Source organism: Littorina saxatilis, linkage group LG9 (assembly GCF_037325665.1).
Source record: "Littorina saxatilis isolate snail1 linkage group LG9, US_GU_Lsax_2.0, whole genome shotgun sequence".
Taxonomy (NCBI): Eukaryota; Metazoa; Mollusca; class Gastropoda; order Littorinimorpha; family Littorinidae; genus Littorina; species Littorina saxatilis.
In genome coordinates this window covers 10,132,685-10,148,114 of record NC_090253.1, presented here as the reverse complement: position 1 = coordinate 10,148,114, position 15,430 = coordinate 10,132,685, and the positions used below count along the sequence as shown (strand labels likewise).

General features: G+C 41.2%; 2 protein-coding genes across 2 annotated transcripts; both read right to left on the bottom strand.

The window, feature by feature from the left end:
* Positions 1-921: 921 nt before the first annotated feature.
* Positions 922-2,849, bottom strand: LOC138977365 (uncharacterized). The gene is made up of 2 exons (XM_070350265.1): positions 1,390-2,849; positions 922-998 (listed from the first exon to the last, which is right to left on the bottom strand). The coding sequence occupies exon 1, from the start codon at positions 2,841-2,843 to the stop codon at positions 1,980-1,982; it is 864 nt and encodes a 287-aa protein (XP_070206366.1). The 5' UTR covers positions 2,844-2,849; the 3' UTR covers positions 922-998; positions 1,390-1,979.
* A 7-nt stretch (positions 2,850-2,856) lies between these two features.
* LOC138977087 (uncharacterized) lies at positions 2,857-4,716 on the bottom strand. The gene is made up of 2 exons (XM_070349996.1): positions 3,003-4,716; positions 2,857-2,873 (listed from the first exon to the last, which is right to left on the bottom strand). Exons 1-2 carry the CDS (start codon positions 4,714-4,716, stop codon positions 2,857-2,859), a joined length of 1,731 nt encoding a protein of 576 aa, XP_070206097.1.
* Between the last annotated feature and the right edge of the window lie 10,714 nt (positions 4,717-15,430).

Below are 15,430 nucleotides of genomic sequence, written 5' to 3'. Positions count from 1 at the left end.
GAAATGACCAATGTTTGTACTGTGCTTGTCGGAATAAAGATTCACTGGATGTCAACGTTGACAATCACGAAAAAAATAATTTTTCGCGTGAGAGTGAACTCCATTTTGAAAATGACGTGATATGCACAAAGGGCACAGTAGGTTTGCGGAGGCCTTTGCGAGCGAAACGTTACAGGGTTGATTGTCTAAGCTGTATTTCCACTCTCCATAAACCCCATCCCCACCCCGACCCGACCCCACCCACCCTAAATCAGGGCAAAACGTGTCCTTTGTACCAAGGCCAAATTTCTACCCTTTGCAGACCTGTTTCGTCTTTGTAAAGGAAATGCGTAAACTTTTATATGGAAATGGTCACTTGTAAGGTTGATCTTCATTGGTAAGATAAATCCGAACCTACCACCCCTGTCCCAAACCACGGCCCACCACCCCATTTCGTCCTGTTTCGCTACACAATGAGTTGCGCGAATTGTGTGTGAGTGTGTGTGTGTGTGTGTGTGTGTGTTTATGGTGGAATAGCTCGACTCCCGCGCGAAATTTAGCGCTTTACTTGGACACATAATTTTAATTCGACGTCCAAATAAAACACGTCTTCAAAATCACTCCAAAATAACTATGGAGGCTTGAAATAATGTGTAATACATATAAATAATTGAATTTGCCTACATTTTCACAATTTAGCAAAATGTCGAGATATAACACACATTTTGTTACTTTTTGTGTTTTGTGTTTGTCCGGATACAACCTGAGTAACAATCCCTGTTCACACACACTTTTTTTTTCGCAGTTTAACATAATATGAGGTTGTTTTATTACTATGACATGAGCAAGTTGCTTTTTAACTGTATTTTGAATTTAGAACAGCTAGATTTTAAATTAAAACTAATATTTGTGTTGTTTTTATGTTTGCTGACATATATTGGATGTCGCTGCCTCACATTAAGACGTCAACACGGAGTATATGGAATCTTCAGTTTATTCTTCATACAGAGCCGTAAAAACTGGAATAAAGCACACGAAACGAGCATGAGTAAAAACAGTGATATCGAGTTATAAATAACATGCATTTACTGGAATAAATCACACGAAACGAGCAGGAGTAAAAACAATAATATCGAGTTATAAATAACATGCATTTACTGATTTAGGTACGAGAGTTCATCACATTGTTTGTCATGTATCACACTGTTTATCGTATATATATCACACTGTTTATCGGATATCACACTGTTCGTTGTATAGATATTAAATTGACAAAATAAAATCAGTTTGTTGACCAAAGTAAAAGAAAACACTAAAATCAACCCAAGCTTGAAACACACGCCGCCATGCAAGCTTTACTCTGGTTTATTTACACGCATACATTCAAAACGACCCATACATAATTCGTACCTCGTCTTCTCTCTAGATATGATGACAGCGAAGGTGAGACATGAATAGCCCAGCAAGGTCAGTGCCTCTAGTCTGGCTGGTACGAAAAGTGGAACGACGAAGAAACCGGTCTGCTCAGTAAGACTGTCTAGCACGAACTGAACTCACGCTTACGCGGCCTTCAAAACCGGCGCTACCTGGCGCAATAATTGCTCAATTGATAGAACCGAACAATTTACGTAACAAGTACATACATTTTATAGTTTAACATAAAACTAGTCTTTAAAAACAAAACCATAACTAAGTTCATGTTCTCAATAATAACAATTAAGACTAAAATAAAGAATACTAAAGGCGGACTAATTTTCTCAGAGGATATACACAAGTGCAAACAGTCGCGGTCAAGCAAGGGGGAACTATCCGATAATTTCTTGACCAGAACAGATGCGACGGTTCTTTCCCTTATACCACTGGGTGTTCAGAGCCTAAATTGCGGCAGCAACACTCCCACCCAAAGCACAAAAAAGGTGAGTAGGGAAAACATTAATACACGATTCTTAAAAAATGCATTTTAAAAAACTGAGGTGTCAATCAGAAATCACTTGCTCTCCCTAGATGAGGACAACTAGTTTGTGAATAGGTCTATCCAGTAGAGTTCTCTTTTGTGTAGACTTGCCTAGTTTGTCAAGAGCTGAAGTAGACATGAGAAGTTTCACCGTTCTGATACCATCTTTGCCTGGGAAAGTCTCTACAACACGAGCGATTTTCCAATCAGTGCGACAGTCGCCTTCGTCTTGAAGTAGAACAATGTCGTTGACGACAATGTTTGGTTGTCGTTGTTGCCCCTTGCTTTGTCTTTGAAGAGACTGCAAATATTCCTTCTTCCATCGTGTCCAAAATCGATCAGCGAGAAACTGAACCCGCTTCCATCTTTTGTTGAGATAGAGATCTTCCTTGACAAAATGACCAGGAGGAGGTGGCATGATGAGACCAGACTTCATAGTCAAGATGTGATTTGGTGTCAAAGGAAGAGGTTTCTCTTTGAGACGCAGCTTAAAGCGGAGAGTGTCGTCGATCGTGTTCCAACGAAGGCCTAGAGTACTCTCTGTGGACTCACTTCCATTGTCTATGCCCACATTAGTCTGATTTTGGCTTGCTCGCTCAGACTCTGGAATGTTTTGTATGACTTCTTTGCTGTTGGACGCCATCTTATGAAGTCTCAGGTTGGCTTTGGCACATATGCTTCTGGCGTTGGAGATGACTTCTTTGGCTTCCATCACGGTTTCCTCAGCTCTCAGACCATCAACGTAGAAATCTCTGTCCAGAAAATCGGTTGCCCTCTCGCTCAGATGTCTGTTGTCCTTGGCGATTTGTTTCAGGCCGAAATTGGCGCAGCCAGGGGACGAAGTAGCGCCAAATAGATGATCATCTTGGGACATCTTCTGAGTGTCATGGTCTGTCACATCTCTCTCCATGAGATGCAGAAGTTCACCAGTAGTGACCTCCTGAACTTGAGTCTTGTAGACATCTTTCACGAGGCCAGTGTAAGCAACAGCCTTAGTGACAGAACGATGACTTTGGCCGACAACGTCAAAGGGTTCGACTTGCGGGGGGGGGGGGGGGGGGGGACCCACCGATGACACTCCAACCAAGACAGGTTTCGATGGTGAAAGGCTGGCGGGCATCTCCTGTGATGCATTGCAAAGGGGCCAGCGCTTGAGGACAATTGTATCCAATGAGCAACCCTATGGGACAATCCAGTTTGGGGGTTAACATGTCTTTCACTCCAAACAGATGGGGCCAACAGCTTGCCGTTTCCGGTGTTGAAATGTGAGTCTCGTCTACTGGTATGTGATCCCTTGAAAATGACTCCGGAAGGTCTACAACAGTTCTAGAATGGAACCCTCTCACTTGCAGGTCTGTAAATTTTTTGCAGGTGATCAGTGCACTGTTGTTGGTCAATGTTGTGAGTCGAAGTTTGGCAGGCTTGCAGGGTGCCTGTAAATCATTGACAACATTCTCCGTGACGAAGGTAGAGTCTGACATGGTGTCAACGAGAGCGTAGACTAACTGTTCCTTCTGTGGATTGCTTTTTGACGATAGAAAGACTGGGATGATCATTGACGTCAGAGATCCGTGCTTCTGACCAGAAAGAACTCTAAGGCTTCCACGATTACCCTCCTCTCTGGGGGGTTTTGGTTCAGTTTGACGGGTGTCGTTGTGTAGACTGGTAGGGTGTCTCTTGTTACATGTAGAGCACTCACTGCGATTCCTACATTGCTTCGACATGTGCCCTGGAATCAAACAGCCAAAACAAAGTCTCTCTTTCATCACGAACTCCCGCCTCTCTTCCATGTTCTTCCTGGCGAAGCTACGACAGTCGGCCAGGTTGTGATTCTTGCGCTTGCAGAACTTACAGTCTTGAGACAGGTCACCGTTGGTGAAAAAGACTCTTTTGTTGACTGATTCTCCCTTGTCCTGACGATTTGTGACAGACTGAAGAATTTGAGGTCCACTCAGTAGAGCCGGATCGTTGGCAATGTCCGCTTCATCCTTGACGAATGATGAAAATTCTGGGAAAGTGGGATATCGCCCTTTGTCTTTCCGTTTCATAGCAACAACCCGATTCCAACTTGTGGACGCCCAATCTAGGAGCTTCTGCGCAATTTTCTGTATTTCTCTGATATCGTCGAGACTTCTCAAAATGGGAAATTCGTGTTGCGCAGCTTGGCATTGAACAAGGAAATCGGAAAACCTTTGGAGAGCTGACTTGTCCTTGTTTTGAACCTTAGGCCAGCTGTTCAATTTACTCATGAAGGCGTCTGACGTGATGAACTGATTTCCAAATCTCTGATCCAGAATGTCTTTGGCTTGCTGGTAGGCCTTTTCACTTCCTAGAAGGAAGAAGCCGCTCACAGCTTCTCTAGCAGGACCACCCAGATAACGCTTCAAGTAGTGAATCTTGTCCGAAGCTGGAATGCCCTTGCCTTCTATGAGTGCAGAAAAGGAAGCCTTCCAATCGGGGTACAAAAGAGGGTCTCCAGTGAACACAGGTGGCTCGGAAACTGGAAGTCGACTTGCACCTATCGCTTGAGAAAGAGTCTCAATGAGAGATTCATTAGGGTAAGGTTCACGTGCTGTTGCATCAGTCAAGTGAGACCGTGTCTGTGAAGGCCTATGATGATGGCTTTGATTGACATGTGACTGAGTCATGTAGCTAGCGTGATCTTGACCAAGTTGAGATTGTAACTCATCTTGCACATTCAGGTTTGACTGAGAGTGACAGTTTGTGGTGTGGAAGTATTTTTGGAGTTCTTGTTCGAAAACTTCCAGTTTTACTTCTTCCATTTTTATCTCAACTCAACTCAACTCAACTCAAATTTTATTGGCTTCAATTTTCATAGAAGAATTTGTCTTGCGCTTGGGAGAAAGTAAGAGTATAACATATAAAAACAGCATTCATATCACATTTCATGTATCACACACAGTAATCACTAGTATAAGCCTACAATTATCACATTTGTACCTGTATCATACATGCAAATAAATAGTATCACATTTCCACGTATCACACACAATATATACATTACATAACATACAGCAAGCTTCCATCTCCCGCGCCCCCCCCCCCTCCCACACATACATATCCTCGCACGTGCGTCGACTCCATACAAATGACATCATCAGTCCATTAACTAAAATGCACAATGACTAGTAGTGGGTACATGATACTTAATACGTGCTCAACTAGACCTGCTAACTAAAATAATAACAGAAACAAAAACAAGGACTGGGCACAACATTTACACGTGTGTGACCTACTTACATCAAGTGCCTGTGATCTATAAATAACAATGATTGCGTTTAAAGTAAAACATGAATAATGCCGATGTTTGCTAACAATGAATACATAATAACTAAGATAAGAATGTATGTGCTTTCATAATATGATTATTTTATAAAACACAGTGGGGAAATTTGGAAAATAATTTTTATACGAAACTGCGCACATCGAGTCGAGCTCTGTGGCGTGTGTGTTCGGAGGCAGGAGACACACATGGCTGTGGATATTAATGTTCGGTGGATTAAAAAGGATACCCCGACTTCGGCAGGGCAGAAGGAGGTACAAGACGGTGTGCTGTATTGCTGTGTGTGAGTGTGCTGTGCAGACCTTCTGTGTTATGTGCATGTTCTATTCTAGTCTGTCCGTAGGCTTCATCTGAGGGCCTATTGTGTACAAGGGGAGGTCACTTCCGCCTTATAAACAAACACATGTGGAGACCCACAGAAATACCATAGCATCGTAATGAAAGAGGGCAAAAATACTGATAACAGTCTAGGACATTATTTCTAGGACTGACTAAGCAATGGAACAACATCATGATCTTCATAAGCAAATGATAGTGAGAACAAAACAGAATTCTTACTCTTCTGACTGCTCCCAGTGATTGACATTCAAAACAAACTGTTCTATTCTAAATAGTTGTAAAAAAACTTCATAAGAATAATATTAAACATACATACTTGATTTGTTTAAACATAATTCTAGTGTAAAAGTATACTTTATAAGTTGTGGAGATAATTTTAAAACATGAAGATAAAAAACACAGCAATAACATGACAACATTAGAGTACAATGCATTCCTAGCTAGCTCTGAGGAAAACTCCATTGTACATTTTTCAGTTTCACATGCATGCACTAAGTGGTATCATTGAGAACTGAGATGGCGGATGGAATAAACGACTTCCGCATGCGAGAGGTTCTACACTTTGCAGCTGAGTCTCAAGTTGCTGTTGTGCAAGTTTACGTTTTAATTGGGACAATCTTCTATCTGCATGTTCGATTTCGTCCAGATTCTGATTTTCTTCCAGTTTAGCCTGAAGTTTACCTTTGAGGGCTGCTGCTTCATCTGCAACTTTGATTCTCTAAGAGGACACTGACGACTGTTTGGATGAGGAAGTCCTGACTGAGGTCGCCTTGGACGACGCTGCAGACCTAATCAATCTAGCTGTCGATCTTGGAGAGGGAAGACTCACTTGAACTATGCTAGTGATCATTGAGACTGCAGAACTGTTCACTTCTGAGAGGGCGGTGTCCAGATTTTCTTCAGACCCCAACTGCCTCAATTGATCTGCTATTTCGTTTATGGAGCCAAGTCTTGATTTTATATTTGATTTTTGCAAGGCAAGTTCGTGTGAATCATTGTTGTCCATGAGAAGGGCATTGGTTTGAGACAAAATCGACATAAGTTCAGAATGTCGTGTCCAAAAGGTTCTAGAAAGGGCTTCAACTCTGTACTCTCTATCCTTTTCAGTCATGGTACGTGAACAATCGGAGTGCTGAAGATGCGACTCAATGGTCATGCTCTCGCTAAGACCAGCATCCTGCGAACATCCCTCGCCCAGATCAGTATCCCGGTTGAAACCGGATTTGCTTTTTGTTTCACTCATGTTTGGAAGAAAAATGATCAAAATCTTCGAAGTGTAAACACAAACCCAGAGCACACTAATACTAAATAGAACGTAATGTACAAAAGAGGAACAAGAAACTAAGCGTTCTTAATTATTTTACTAAATATAAAAAGAACTATTACTGCAAGTGAACACCTCTCAACACAATATAAATGAGTCTCTCACAGAAAGTTTCAGTCCATGAATGTCGAATGAAACCTTCAGTCTAACTTTCAGAGTTCATCAATTGGTCGCACAAATGACCCACAAAAGTACACAAAATGCGGCTTCACCATAAAAAGGAATCACTCGAGAGTCCCTGCCGTGAAAATTCCTAGTGCAGATAAATACTAAGATCAAATAACCAAGTCACTAGGAGTTCACCACAGGTTTCACAATAAAGGTCTATAAATATAAACAGGTTGTTAAGAATACACTAAAGGTTTCACTGTAAAATTCCGCTAGTGAATGTAAAAATAGTAATGTGAGCAAATTGCTAAATACGAGTTCGTGAATCCTATTTTACAAAATGATCTTAAAAAGATGTCAATGCTTTGACAAGTGATGACGACGCCTAGACGAATGAAGTCTCTCAAATGCAACTGAACATCCTTCAATGTAGCAGTCAGAACAGTTACCACATGTCGTTAAGTACCTTGTCGAGCAGAATCGAAGACGACGTAGCAGGCGAAATCTTACAGCAGCTAAGAGTAGAGGTCTGACCTGATGCGAAGACTGAGGAACGATACTGGGCTTGCGTGACAAATGCAAGTGTAGAAGTGTGCAAAGAGGAGGAGGAAGATAGTGGTGACAAAGAAGTCTCAAAGACATGGTTGACGTTTCTCCTGCTCTTTATTCCATTTAACTTGTCATAAACTCCGGTGATCTTGCAAACATACAAGCTAGAAGGGCCTTGGGACAAAGATCATGTTGCACACCTACGAAGCCATAATACACAAGAATCCAAACGAAAGGGAATGATGTGGACTCGACTCTTGCTTTGCTCTGCCTCCCGGCGCGAACCGCGAACGCCGCTCGGAAGGTGCAAGGATAAATTGTACGAATACTAAGCATGAGGAGAAAGTAGGTGACAAGAAACCAGACCGGAGAAGAAAGTTATATTTATTGAGATTTCTGACTGAAACTATTTAGCTGTCTGAATAAATGAAAAAAAATATAGTTTTAGAGCAACACTTGATTTACTAATTTCAGGAAACAGGTCGAAATAAGAAAACAAAAATACTACGCAATGAAAACTGGATCCCCATGAGCTCAAAGGTAGAAGTTTGATTCCGGATCTTCGGCAGCTCATAGGTACCAGTAGTTAGATTTTTGTCTGGTCACATAAATCTCCCCTGCTCGATAGTCATGGTCCCCATGAATACAACCAAAAACTACAACAGCAAAAATCTATTGTCCGCACCCAAAACCAGCGGATAAAATACACCAACGATTTCGTAAAAAATGGTCTCCAAGTAAAACCAAACTAAAACCACCGGCAAACATTTTTACAAGTTCTATACAGACATGTTGAAAATGTAACGTCAACTCAACTCTCCAGACTCCGCCTGACACAACTATCGGATAAAGATGACGAAGAGCGTTTGTTTGTTTGTTTGTTTGTTTGTTTATTTGTTGCTTAACGTCCAGCCGACTACGCAGAGCCATATCAGGACGAGGAAGGGGGGGATGAAGGGGGCCACTTGTCAAGCGATTCCTGTTTACAAATGCACTAACCCATTACTTGTGTCCCAGCGGGCTTTAGTAAAACTAAATTAATACCTACTGGAAGATTACCAGTTTCCAGTATGTTAAAATAGGCTTAACCTATCTACTGCTGGACTTACATCAGAACACTAACAGATTAAACTATACATGAATCGCGAGACAAGCGGCAAGAGAAGAGATTTTTGGAAAAAATACAGGTGAATGAGCAAGAAGGCAGAAAAAAGAAAAGAATTCATGAAGAAAAAGAGAGCATGACAGGAAAGAGGAACCAAAAATCTACCTAACAGCAAACTAGAAAGCTCCTGCGGTTCCAAAAACAGGAGGGGCCTTTAATTTCATAACCGCAGTGCCCCACTGCGGGACGAAGAGCGTTAAAGCTAACCAAGGTTGAATTATCGTTACAGACAAATCAGTGTCTATTGCCGTTACATACACATGTCTACACAAACGGATATACCTGGACACCTCAGGTCTCCAGTCGTGAAAAAAATCAGTACGCAACTATAATATTTACGCCCAACAAAATCAACTGATTAATCTTCAAATCGTTAAAGATTAAAGGTAATCTGCTGATTTTTAAACCCGACAAAAATGAACCAGTGCATTTAAGCCAACTGACTCGAAATCGTCAAAACAGAATATACCTGAACACCTCAGGTCTCCAGTCATGAAAAAAATCAGTACGCACGCCCAACAAAATCAACTGACCAATCTTCAAATCGTTAAAGATTAAAGGTAATCTGCTGGTTTTTAAACCTGACAAAAATGAACCAGTGCATTTAAGGTAGCAACATCGGCCAGAAGAAGGGTAACATTTTGTTATCATTGATATATCCCTAACAAATGGGAATTTGGCAATGATATTTGGCATGCATATAGATAATAGACCCTAGTTAACATTTGTAAAGTTAACTTTGCTAAAATATCAATATTTTTATTTTTCATTTTTTTTATTTGTTTTTAAATACTTTTTTATGGTACGAAAAAAGCACATTTTGTAACACAGTATTTTTATTTCAGAAGCACCTGCAAAGCTCCCAGAGGCTAAAACTAATTTCAAGAAGCATATCTTTGGTGTGTGCCTTTACAATTATTGTCAGAGTGACCTATTTTTGATAATCGTGGTTTTAATTTTCACGTTTATTAACGTAAAAATATTGCCATAAAATATTAATTTTATGAGCATCAGTCATTCTGCTGCAAAACCTGAGGCACACACCACAGGTAAACATGATTTAAAAACACATGCAAAATGTCAAGGCTCTAGCTTGATTGGTTTTGAAAATATCATGTTACAAAGTGCGAAAATGGTCAATTTTCGGCAAAGTTTGTGAGGTGAAACGAACACATGGAGTAAAAGTAAATAAGTTAAAAAAAATCAGAAACATCGGCCAAAAAAGGTGAAAAAACCACTTTGTGTTCCTTTTTGCCAAGAAAGTGCCTTTATGATAGCTTAATCATTCTACTTTTACACACTTTTTAATTTTTTCAATTCTGTTGAGTAGTTTTCGATTTATTGACTGATTACTGAGGTAGAGGTGCCCCTAAATTTACGAGAAAGACGCTCTGAAAATAACATTTTTAGGGCACCTCTACCTCAGTAATCAGTCAATAAATCGAAAACTACTCAACAGAATTGAAAAAAATAAAAAGTGTGTAAAAGTAGAATGATTAAGCTATCATAAAGGCACTTTCTTGGCAAAAAGGAAAAAAAAGTGGTTTTTTCACCTTTTTTGGCCGAGGTTGCTACCTTAAGCCAACTGACTCGAAATTGTCAAAACAGAATATACCTGAACACCTCAGGTCTCCAGTCATGAAGAAAATCAGCACGCACGCCCAACAAAATCAAACCGGCTAATCTTCCAATCGTTAAAGATTTAAGGTAATCTGCTGGGTTTTTTTTAACCTGACAAAAATGAACCAGTGCATTTAAGCCAACTGACTCGAAATCGTCAAAACAGAAAAAAAACCAGACCATCAGTATTTCGCCGATGCCAGTACAACAAATCCAAAAACTTTAATCCGCTAAAATCCTGACTAGAAGGACCACCTCGAAACGTCCTTCTGAAACATACTTACAAGAATTATTCTCACAAACAAAAACTTCAACGCATTTACATTATGCTCTCCAGCTCGAATGAAAACCAGGGTCTTACAAAAAATGAAATTACCTCCCCTGCTCTGTTAGGAGCAGAGGCGTGAAAAAAACACTTATGAAAAAAACAAGACATGAAAGGCTGGAGAAGCAGGCGGGGACAGTACGGTCGGAGTTCTGAACGCGTGCTGTCTGTCTCTCGTTCTGTTTCTGTCTCGTGTTCTTGTTGTCGTCTTGCGCGGTGTTACTGCGCCCATCCTGCCCTCGAAGTTGTTGAGGTCGTTCAGGATGTTGTTGTCCTGCGCGGTGTTACTGCGTCCATCCTGCCCTCGAAGTTGTTGAGGTCGTTCCCGCGTCCACAAGGCCCTGTGTCCATCCTGTCGGCGACGCCACTTGTAGAAGTGGGCAAAGAGGAGGAGGAAGATAGTGGTGACAAAGAAGTCTCAAAGACATGGTTGACGTTTCTCCTGCTCTTTATTCCATTTAACTTGTCATAAACTCCGGTGATCTTGCAAACATACAAGCTAAAAGGGCCTTGGGACAAAGATCATGTTGCACACCTACGAAGCCATAATACACAACAAGAATCCAAACGAAAGGGAATGATGTGGACTCGACTCTTGCTTTGCTCTGCCTCCCGGCGCGAACGCCGCTCGGAAGGTGCAAGGATAAATTGTACGAATACTAAGCATGAGGAGAAAGTAGGTGACAAGAAACTAGACCGGAGAAGAAAGTTATATTTATTGAGATTTCTGACTGAAACTATTTAGCTGTCGGAATAAATGAACAAAAATATAGTTTTAGAGCAACACTTGATTTACTAATTTCAGGAAAAAGGTCGAACTAAGAAAACAAAAGGGACGCTAACAAAAATACTACGCAATGAAAACTGGATCCCCATGAGCTCAAAGGTAGAAGTTTGATTCCGGATCTTCGGCAGCTCATAGGTACCAGTAGTTAGATTTTTGTCTGGTCACACAAGGACCAGACGAGATGCCCAAAGTCGCGAGTGCAGAGCAGGTGGAGACTTGTTAAAGCTGCCGAAGAACCTCTCTGAGAAGCCAAGACTGTGAAAGACGAGGTGAGGAAGGATGACAACGCTGGGGATCCTCCGGACGAGACGATGAGTGAGTTTTTACTGTCACTGTCTCACATTAAGACGTCAACACGGAGTATATGGAATCTTCAGTTTATTCTTCATACAGAGCCGTAAAAACTGGAATAAAGCACACGAAACGAGCATGAGTAAAAACAGTGATATCGAGTTATAAATAACATGCATTTACTGGAATAAAGCACACGAAACGAGCAGGAGTAAAAACAATAATATCGAGTTATAAATAACATGCATTTACTGATTTAGGTACGAGAGTTTATCACATTGTTTGTCATGTATCACACTGTTTATCGTATATACATCACACTGTTTATCGGATATCACACTGTTCGTTGTATAGATATTAAATTGACAAAATAAAATCAGTTTGTTGACCAAAGTAAAAGAAAACACTAAAATCAACCCAAGCTTGAAACACACGCCGCCATGCAAGCTTTACTCTGGTTTAGTTACACGCATATGTCACGGTAGAACCAGCGATCTGGTAGGATCGGCTATCGTACCGGTACAATTGCCGATCGGACTTTGTTCCGGTAGAACTGCCGATCAATGTTTTCACAATGAAAATCGGGTGTTCTACCAAAATAGGCTGGTAGAAACTCGGATCGGCAGTTGTACCGGGACAAAGTCCGATCGGCAATTGTACCGGTACGATAGCCGATCCTAACAGTACAACTGCCGATCGGACTTTGTCCCGGTACAACTGTCGATCAATGTTTCATTTGTACCGGTACGATAGTCGATCCTACCAGATCGCTGGTTCTACCGAAGTGGAACTATTATGATGGTATTATGGATATGAATCTTGAGTAAGGATACAAAATTAGAAAGATGAGTTATTTCGACCAAGTGGTACTTTGAGGGGCATTCAGTCAAATTTCACCATTTGCAACAAAATATAAATCCTTTATTATCCCAATATAAAAGCATTCCCATTATCATTTCAAATTAAAATCCATAACCTATGATGACGTATTCGTGCAAGTGGTCGATTGTGGATGACACTTTGTTGAACAAGGAAGGCCTGCTCGCTTGCATTTGCATTTCCTGTTGTGACACTTTCCTCTGCATGAGCAAGCTGAACTTCCATTTGCTGTCCAGTGTGTGACAATTCGTGATGCTTTGATGACGCTTATTTTGCTCAGTGATTCAACATCGACGTTTTGAAGCTGGCTGAAGTGGACATTTCGCAAATCCACCATATCGACCGCTTTGAATTTGTTCTTCAGAAGACCTCCGTTTGTGTACACCTTGTAGAAAGTTTCAGAGCCACGTTGTTCCACACTCAAAATTTTGCATGGCAAAAGCCGGGCACCGGTGTTTGTGCGATCTACTTCATGAATTCGAATGCCAACAGTTTCACCAACGTTGAAACTCTTTTCTAAGTGAGCCTCCTTTGCATCGAAATTTACTTGTTGTTTGTTAGCAGCCTTCAAATAGTTACATGTTGCAATCTTCCTCACATTTTAGCTCGTCGTGAACTATTCTCATACGCTGAACGGCTGAACATTTGTTGACAGTGACAAGACATTTTAGCTCGTCGTGAACTATTCTCATACGCTGAACGGCTGAACATTTGTTGAAACATTGATCGACAGTTGTACCGGGACAAAGTCCGATCGGCAGTTGTACTGGTAGGATCGGCTATCATACCGGTACAATTGCCGATCGGACTTTGTCCCGGTACAACTGTCGATCAATGTTTTTACAATGAAAATCGGGTGTTCTACCAAAATAAGCTGGTAGAAACTCGGATCGGCAGTTGTACCGGGACAAAGTCCGATCGGCTATCGTACCGGTACAATTGCCGATCCTACCAGATCGCTGGTTCTACCGTGACACATACATTAAAAACGACCCATACATAATTCGTACCTCGTCTTCTCTCTAGATATGATGACAGCGAAGGTGAGACATGAATAGCCCAGCAAGGTCAGTGCCTCTAGTCTGGCTGGTACGAAAAGTGGAACGACGAAGAAACCGGTCTGCTCAGTAAGACTGTCTAGCACGAACTGAACTCACGCTTACGCGGCCTTCAAAACCGGCGCTACCTGGCGCAATAATTGCTCAATTGATAGAACCGAACAATTTACGTAACAAGTACATACATTTTATAGTTTAACATAAAACTAGTCTTTAAAAACAAAACCATAACTAAGTTCATGTTCTCAATAATAACAATTAAGACTAAAATAAAGAATACTAAAGGCGTACTAATTTTCTCAGAGGATATACACAAGTGCAAACAGTCGCGGTCAAGCAAGGGGGAACTATCCGATAATTTCTTGACCAGAACAGATGCGACGGTTCTTTCCCTTATACCACTGGGTGTTCAGAGCCTAAATTGCGGCAGCAACATTGGATTTTATGCTTTTGTATCAGTCAGGTTTTGTAAATCAAGCTCAGTTTTTAAAAAAAAAATCTTCTCTTAGAACTTTGATATTAAAAAAAAGTAAATGTTGTGGTAGTAGTGTTTTTTGTTGTTTATTTTGTTCTCCAAAGCTCCATATTCCTTCAAAATACATGTATTATCATTCTGCTACTATGTTGTGCTGGTTTCGTGTCTAACTTACACCAAAAAATGTAAGTAACCTGTACTTCTTTTTTTTAAACCACTTTTTCCTTTAAATCATACCCTAGCCTGTGTATGCTACAGTGGAACCCCTGTCTCAAGACTTTATTTTAAAACATAAGGTCATAACATTTATCATATATTTGGGATCAGCTCGTTACTCCCCCGGCTCGTTACTCCCCCGGCTCGTTACTCCCCCGGCTCTTTCTTTCTTTCTTTATTTGGTGTTTAACGTCGTTTTCAACCACGAAGGTTATATCGCGACCGGGAAAGGAGGATCAAACACCTCAGAGCTGGAACATTTCGTTTTTGCCGCATAACATGCAGATTTCACCATTCTGATGCCATCCACTGATAGGAAGTGTTAGATATGTGCTATTCTATCAGGAGTACATATTTCATCTAGGCCTATAACTGAGGGCCTTATATTGTCCGTTTTGTGAATTGCGTCAGAACTGACTGGAACAAATCTAAGCTCCGCCCATTTTGCTATTGCTCAGAGCTGGCACAGCGGTTAAACGAATTAATTAATTTTGAGAGAAATCTAGAAGCAATCTGAAAAATGTTTTGACGCCAAAACATTGCTTTTACATTGGCCCAGCTCCCCATGAGGGTTTGGGTGTTCTGTGTTAGTCTGTATCGAGCATAACCCCGAACATGCGCACAAATCTCCACTTTTTGACATAAATAATCAATTATTGCGATATAGGCCTAGGATTAAAATTTTATAGACACTGACCTTCTTCCCGGGGGTCATTGACCCAGTTTTAGCTATGAGAGGTGGTTCCCCTTTCATATCTGAGAGAGGAAACACTTCCTGCACCCGGGTCAGTGACCGAGTTTAACCTATGGGGAGTTTAACCTATGGGGCGGTCTCTTTGATGTCTTGAGAGGAAACTTGGCCAGGGTAGTACATGCACCAGAACTGGTGGACACCATGGACAAACATGAAATCGAAGCAGTTTGCTTGAGGGAACGGTCGTCAGCAACTCAAACTTCTCTGTTTTCTTTTTTTTAAGAAAATCTGACTTTCTTTGTGGCCCCCTGACTCCGCCCCCCTCCCTCTGTAAGGACCCCCCTCCATAAGGACCGATTTTTG

What these genes read in the sequence shown, in the direction of transcription:
- LOC138977365 (XM_070350265.1), bottom strand. Translation starts at nt 2,843, where the DNA reads ATGGAGAGAGATGTGACAGACCATGACACTCAGAAGATGTCCCAAGAT.
- LOC138977087 (XM_070349996.1), bottom strand. Translation starts at nt 4,716, where the DNA reads ATGGAAGAAGTAAAACTGGAAGTTTTCGAACAAGAACTCCAAAAATAC.